The following is an 8,090-nucleotide window of genomic DNA, read 5'->3' as shown; positions in this document are numbered from 1 at the left end:
TCTCTCATTTCCTTTTCTCTCTTTCTCTCCCTCACTCATTTCCTCTCCCTCCCTCACTCTCACCCTCTCTTTCTCTCTTTCTCTATTAGGTTTAATGATTTTTTTGTTTTTCTCTCTCCTCTCCCTCTCTCATTCTTTTTCTCTCTCCTCTCCCTCTCTCCCTCTCTCATTTCCTTTTCTTTATTTCTCTCCCTCTCTCATTTCCTCTCCCTCCCTCACCCTAACCCTCTCTTTCTCTCTTTCCCTATTAGGTTTAATGATTTTTCTCTTTTTCTCTCTCCTCTCCCTCTCTCATTTCCTTTTTTCTCTTCCCCTCCCTCTCTCATTTCCTCTCCCTCCCTCACCCTCACCCTCTCTTTCTCTCTTTCTCTATTATGTTTAACATCTTTTCTCTCTTTTTCTCTCTCCTCTCATTCTCTCATTTTTTCTCTCTCCTCTCTCTCTCTCTCATTTCCTTTTGCTCTCTTCCTCTCCTTCTCTCATTTCTTCTCCCTCACTCTCCCTCTCTCATTTCCCTATTATGTTTAATGTCTCCCTCTCCCTCTCCCTCTCTCGTTTCCTCTCCCTCCCCCTCTCTTTCTCTCTCCCTCCCTCTTCCTTTTCAATTTCCTCCCCCTTTCCCTCTCCCTCTCTTTCTCTCTCTCTCACTTCCTCTCCCATTTCCTCCCCCTCCCTCTCCCTCTCCCTCTCTTTCCCTCTCCCTCTCTTTCTCTCTCTCTCCCTCCCTCTCCCTCTCTCATTTCCTCCCCCTCCCTCTTGTAAAAAATTACACGGCGCAGCGAACAGAATCTGAGAAAGAGATAGAGAGTATAGAATAGATAAGAGGAGAATCAGTAAATTCTTTAGCTCCAAACAACTGATATAAAGATGGCTCTGTCCACCCGTGTGCTTCCACTGTGTGTGTGAAGCTTAGATGGCGATCTAGACAGAAGATAGGTGAAGAGCTTAAGGTTAGCTGGAACAACAACTCTGACTAGGTGAAAGATGAATGATGGATGGTTGTGAAGGGGTTTAGCTTTAATAGCCCACGAAGGCCGTTAGGTCGGCCTGACCAACCTACCATATAAGCCTCCACTATTCAGCTAGGGAATATTCCCTTTACCATCGGGCCGGGGACGCTGCCCCCGAACCCCCGCCAGGGGGGCTGCTAGCGCCCCTAGGACCCCTTAGTTAGCTCATGACCGCCTCACTAGAGGATACTCGGCATTGGCTCTTATTAAGCGACAGTGTCATCAGGCACATTTCCAAGAGCCCCACACCAAGGGGTGGCTCTTTGATACTCTAGTCACTCCAGCACTGATGTATGGAGCAGCTATATGGGGGCCAGGCCTTGCCGATTATGTACGAACATTGATGGAGAGACCTCAGGTGATCATGATATCTAGATTGATTAGCAGCAAGGCCTCAGTCCCACATGACATTGTGCGAGCGGAGCTTGCCACATCACCCATGCTAGTAGAGACATTATTTCAGACAGTCTGCTTCCTACACAGATTTCAGGATATGGACAGAGATCGCATTGCATACAGAGCATATATGGCATCTCAGGAGATGGCTCGAGCGGGGGATACCACATCATGGTATGCACAGACTAGAGCTGGTTTGACAGACATGGGCTGGACATTGATAGATTCCCACCTTTTCTATATGATACTCAGGCTCCCAGTTACACCCTCTCTCTCTCTGAGAGGAACAGAGTCATCAGACAGGAGATATGGCATATTTATATACAGAGGACATGGGTCAGCCCTGCACAGCCATTGCCATCGAAGATGGCACATTATTATACACAGTTCTTAAGCATATCAGAGCGGGGATTCATAGAGATTCTGAGATATATGCAGATCTATATGCCACATCGATTGAGAGTTCTTATTGGACAGCTCAGGGTATCATCACATCAGCTTATGATTGAGAGTGGCAAAGCTAGTGGCATCCCACGGGAGGAGAGGATATGCCCCCTTTGCAGATCAGAGGTGGAGAGTGAGGAGCATTTTGTTCTCCGATGCCCGGCATACTCAGAGTTGAGATCTAGATACACATTGAGCAGCTCACTTCAGGGATGTATGACTGATATGGATCAGAGATCATTTGGCACATCAGAGATCAGAGTACACAACGGGTCCCAGTCAGAGAGGGGCCCACCCAGATGACTATTACATAGTTCTTTCAGATAGACAGAGTGAGAGCTATTGTACCAGCCTCCAGGCAGACCTTCGAGCTCACACTACAGCAGGTTCAGGACCTGCGTACCCGACGCCGCACGAGGATCCATGGGTTTCGGACCCCACAGCCACACCGACAGGAGATCTAGAGGATTCTTGATCTACATCGACAGCAAACTAAGATCCGATGACACTCGACACATTGGATCTCAGACCTCCAGTTTGCTCTTTCTCCACCGCCGATGTACCACATCTTGCATCCAAGAGGGATCACCTGCTATTAGCGACTTCGACGACTGCTACTACATCCCAGGATAGTATATCTCCCTGCATCTGTCACATATACACATCGCACCACTTTATCACAACCGACAGTTGTTCCCCTATCACAGCCGATATTTGTTTCCCTTTTGTAGCCATTATCTGGAGTACCAGAGCTACATATGCACATACGCATACACGACACTTATCACACTCACAGCACCGTATTTTCAGTTTTCAGTTTTTAGCCTTTCATTCAGCACTTTTATTTTGGATAGCTGGACCTCATCAGTTGTATCACAGTTTGTCTCATAGGCCAGTTTTGGTCTTTAGAAGACGTTAATATAACTTTCTTTCTTTCTCTCTCCCTCCCTCTCCCTCTCTCATTTCCTCCCCCTCCTTCTCCCTCTCCCTCTCCCTCTCTCTCATTTCCTCTCCCTCTCTCAATATACACAAATTATATAAAAAAAGTAAAAGAGAGAGAGAATGCACTCTCCCTCCCTCTCCCTCTCTCATTTCCTCCCCCTCCCTCTCCCATTTTGTCCCTCTCCCTCTCCCTCTCCCTCTCTTTTTCTTTCTCTCCCTCCCTCTCCCTCTTTCATTTCCTCCCCCTCCCTCTCCCTCTCCCTCTCTTTCTCTCTCATTTCCTCTCCCTCTCTCAATATACACAAATTAAACCCTAAACAAGTAAAAGAGAGAGAGAATGGACTCACCATAAAGATTCAAAGAAGGGTTTAGCGGCTCCTCTTCGTGACGGCAGCTCCTCCTCTTCTTCATGAACGGCGGCAGCGGTGGTGATGGTGGTGGTGGTGGTGAGAAGCATTCTTTCTCTCTTTCTCTCCCTCTAAGCAAAACGATCACTCTCTCTCTCGCTTTCTCTCTCAAAAACTTTTGTGAATGCGTGAAATGAAATGCGCTTGGGTTTCAGCCCGTGTTTTTTTTTCTCTATGGAGCGTCGCTATTTGCATCGCTATTACGTCGCATTTGCGACACTAATAGCAACGCCGCTATTTATTATCGCTAATCGGCGTCGCTATGGCCTGATATCCTTGTAGTGGATTAACCTGAAGCCATTGAAAGTTTGCAATCTTTTGATACATTTGCTTCTCAACAGAGGTTTTACGATGATCTGAAAGAATATAGTATTCAATATTTAGCAGAGAAATTTTGAGATAGTATTATACTTGAAGTAGTTATCTACAATGTTACATCCCCAATGCAAAGCTTGAGACAGATCAAACCTCTATTCAAGATAGTATTGGCTCATTAGATGAAGCTTCTAAAGATGGGAAAAAAGTCTCTTCAAGTAGTCCAACTTCTCTTGTAAGAACACCTTTGGATGATGATACTGAGAAGACCGGTGACCTAATTGTAGGTTATGATGAGGAAGATGCCCTTGAAGTAGCTCAGCAGGTAGCAAGGGAAGTAGAACAATGAGTTGAGCTTTAAAACAAGTCTGATATACCAAATGTTAACTCCATCAATCCTTGCCAAAAGTAAATCAATACGTGTGGAGGACTCAAAGCATGTTCTTTCCTCTATCACTAACTCTTGTGGGAGTGATAAATGCTTAAAACAAGGAAGAGGATCTACTAATGCTATATTAGAGTTTGAAAGTGGCAAGGAGAAGGCCAAGAAGAAGAAGACCAACAATGACATTTCCTGTTCTCCCCTCTCCCCTTTTGCACCATGGGATTCTCACAACAACAAAAATATCACCAAGCATGACAAATCTGCACTAATAGATAATCGGTGCAAGTTATTTGGCTTCTCTCTAACTAATGTTCTTTCTTTGGCAACTTCCAAATTAGTCATTGCCATGCATTTGAATGAGGAATAAGGACCTAAGGTGGATACCTTCCCTAATCAGTATAATGTAGCGATGGAGACATCTGAGAAAACCCAACAAATTTGCAAGTTAGATGCCTCATTTGAGTAAGATATTTATGATAACAATGTGCAAAAATATTTGAAAGAAAGCAAGCTCAAGGTATCTTGAGGGACATGGGAGAGCAAGGGAAGGGATAGAACCAAGATTTCACCATGGAAGCTTCAACCAAGCTTGAGAGAAGGAAGAAGAAGACCTCTTTTACAAAAATTAATTGTAACCTAAGCCCTCAGTAACTCTTGTATCACTCTCTTTGACATAGATACCTTCAAAATAGTACAGAATGAAAAAGGACCTACTAATTTTGTTGATTTGCCTTAAGATATGTCCAAAGCTTTTGTGAAAACTCCAAGAAGGTTGCCGTCTCTAGTACTCCTTGACTCCTATGGTCTTTTAGTATTTTACATATCCTAACGTACGTGTGTAAAGTAGGGTTCTTGCATATGAAAAGAACTAAATCAAAAGGAAGGAGAGAGAGAATAAGTATCAAAGACTAATGAAGAGAATCTAACAGGAGCTAAGACAGAGAAGAAAGAGTGCAAAAGAGAGAGAAAGAGAGTGATGAGGAGAGAGAAAGACTAGAAAAAGAGAAAGAAAGAAGAGGAAGGAAGCCATGGAAGCTGTAAAGGTGAAGAGAAAGTTTCTTAATTAATGCATGCTAATTGACCTAACCCTTTTACACCATAAGTACATCAGGACAACTGGTATTTTCTTGTTATTTTCCCATATATCCCACTCGTTACAATATGAAATGTGGAAAATTGAATTTCCTAATTGTGTGGCCTATAATTCCCTTCTATGTTATATGTGAAACATGGTTTCCTAATTATATGACCTACAAATCCCTAGTTTATAATGTGGGAAATAAAATTCCCTTGTTATATATAAGCAATTCATACATGCATACCTAGGATTCCTTATTATGAAGTTTGGGGAAATTTGTAATTCCCTAGTTATATATAGGGAATCCAAATGTACATACGTAGGAAAAATTAGAGAATTTCTTACATTCCAATAGTTTTCCTATGAAGGAACTATTCAAAAGTTTCTTGTGAACCATTCAAAGACAAAATTCCACGGCAAGGTTGTTATGACCAAATACAATGGGACTTATTCTCCTCCATCTAATTTAGAAGAGTGGATGTCCAAGCTTGAGTCTTACTTTGATGTTTATCCACAATTAGATGAATAGAAAATCCAGTTTGTTACTCTTTACTTAGAAATATCTATGCACACATGGTGGAGATACATGAAGAGAAAAATTCAGTAAATTTATGGATGGAAACATTTTAATGCTCAAAGACCTAAGTGTTTCTCTCACTTGTTAAGGAAAGATGGCTAGAAGTTGGTATTAAGGATCTTAATAGTGAGAGAGTGCACCAATCAATTCTTAAAGCTAACCATTCATATGGAGAAGGTTAGTGACAATGCAAAATCACATAAATATATTTATGCAAAATTATATAAATATAATTCTTTGCAACAATGTGTCATATAGTATCCTCAAAGTTCTAAATTAACCAAATTTTAATGCAATAAGATAGAAAGAGAGTTTTAAGAAAAAAATTAACCTCAAAATGGAGAGCAAACAAGGTGAAGATAGATCAAAAAATGATTCAGTCCCATGTGGACATATATTTATTCCTATACATCTTTTTAAAAAGCACAAGGGGAAAGGTTTATATTTAAAATGTGGAGAAAAGTACACTTCTAATCATGAAAACAAGTGTGTATACAAGAAGTCAAAGGTGAACAAGATATTGGTCATTGAGGAGTCAAGTGATGAAGCAGGAGTTCCATCTATATGGTAGACAATGTTGGAAAGAGCATTTTGATAATGATAATGAGCAAGACCAATTTTATGGTGCTCATGAAGGTTTTCTTTTGATCTGAGTACCCACACACCTTTTGATCTAAGTGGAAAAGAGAATAGTGAGCCACAGTTTACAACCACTTTAGCCTACTCATGTAATGAATGAAGCTGAGAGGAGAGAGGAGAAGAGCTGAAGAGAGAGAAAGTGAGCAAGAAGAAGGGAAAAGAAGACTAGAAGAGGAGAGAGAAAGAAAGAAAAGAGGAGAGAAGGACGGAGGAAGCCATGAAACGTAGAGATGAAGGTGAAGAGTATGTTCTTGATAATAACTAGTTGCCCTAATATGGGACTCTTACACCATATATACCCCGATTAGTGTGGCTGGGTGTCTAAACCCTAGGCAATGTCTATCCCGCTTGTTACAATCCATCCCCACCTTGAAGGTTTTTGCCCTAAAAAACAAGAAGAAGTAGAGGGGAGTGCTGGGTGGGCCAAGGGAGGGTTGTAGAGTACTAATGTGAGCCTGTTTACAATGTAAATTGGGTGGGTAAAGACTAGGGACAACATGTTGTCCACAACCAGCCTACTAAATTAAATATGTCATAACTTTTGATAGGCTGCTCCAAATAGGGTGTACCACATGTCAAAACAGAGCTTATGACGAGTACTTTCAGCCTATGTAGGATCCACATGCTTGAAATTTTGATAGGTACAAAACTATTCTAACATAGTGTGTAGTCTGCAAGCAAAGGGTGGTCAAATAGGGCATGATCGGTTAGTCTTCAGGCTGTGGGGCTGCTTGGAGGTAGGAAAATTCATTGACAATGGTTGCGGAGCGCCAAGAGGCTTCTTCCAAGGGTAGGACTTGTCATTTGATGAGGTATTCTTTAATGGATCGAGATCGTAAGTGCTTACCTCATTGCCTAATGATTGCCTCAGGGATATACTGAGTGATGCCTTCTTCATCCATGGCGAGTTCTTCCCCATAGTCCACTGACGATCCTATGAAGGGTTTTAGCTGGTTGACATGAAATACATTATGAATTTTGGTGGTAGGGGAAGTTCTAAGTTGTAGGCCAAGTCACCAACTCTCTTCAAAATCCGATATGGACCATAGAAGCGGTGGGCCAGCTTGTTACTACTACCCTCTTTGAGAGCTTGGTAGTGGGACTTAGGCACTTTCAAAAGGACCAATTCCCCTTCTTGGAATTCCAAATGCCTTCTTTTCTCATCAACATAGAGTTTCATGCGTGTTTGGGCTTTTTGAAGTTTCACTTTACATTGCTGAAGTAAGGTTGCATGTAATCAACCTTAGCCTCGACTTTGAGGGTTGATCTTATTAAATAAGACTGTGAGGAGGGGAACCTTATACTCATATAAGGCCTCAAAAGGGGAATATCCAATGCTAGAGTGTGTGGAGTTATTATATGCAAATTCAGCTAAGTGGAGCCAAGTATCCCAACTATGTTGTATGTCATAAAAAAAGTGCCTCAAATATGTCTCAAGTCATTTATTCACTCTTTTAGTTTGGCCATCAATCAGAGGGTGGTATGCAATGGATGGAGGAAGTTTAGTCCCCATGGAGGTGAAAACTATCTACAAAAAATTACTCATAAACTTTGCATCTCGATCATGTACTATGACTTGTGGTAAACCATGCAACTTGAACACATTTTCCATAAACTGAGTGGCCACCTGAAAGGTAGTGTATTTGGTCTTAGATGCTAGTGGGGATAAATTGGGAAGCTTTGGTGAGGCAATCAACTACCACATAAATATTGTTCCACCCTTTCTTGGTCGTGAGAAGGCCAGTGATAAAGTCCATTGTGTTGTGAGTTCATTTCCCTTCAGGGATAGGGAGAGGCTGCAAGAGGCTAGCGGGCCTGAGAGTACTGTCCTTGTTTTGTTGGCATGGAACACATTTGGTCACAAAGTCCTTGACGTCCCTCCATAAGCCTTTCCAAT

At 42.0% G+C, this 8,090-nt stretch overlaps 1 protein-coding gene across 1 annotated transcript in view; it reads left to right on the top strand.

The window, feature by feature from the left end:
- Nucleotides 1-3,863, top strand: part of LOC148039627 (cysteine-rich repeat secretory protein 55-like) — a 4,904-nt gene extending 1,041 nt beyond the window's left edge. The window contains exon 2 of the mRNA XM_087661903.1: nucleotides 3,697-3,863. Within this exon, the coding sequence (XP_087518029.1) occupies nucleotides 3,697-3,863 (167 nt within the window). The remainder of the gene's footprint in view (nucleotides 1-3,696) is intronic.
- Nucleotides 3,864-8,090: the final 4,227 nt, after the last annotated feature.

Source organism: Lygodium microphyllum, chromosome 2, assembly GCF_053477565.2.
Source record: "Lygodium microphyllum isolate KBCC chromosome 2, Lygodium_microphyllum_v1.1.10, whole genome shotgun sequence".
Taxonomy (NCBI): Eukaryota; Viridiplantae; Streptophyta; class Polypodiopsida; order Schizaeales; family Lygodiaceae; genus Lygodium; species Lygodium microphyllum.
The sequence above is the reverse complement of the archived record's forward strand: the minus strand, read 5'-3'. Positions and strand labels throughout refer to the sequence as shown.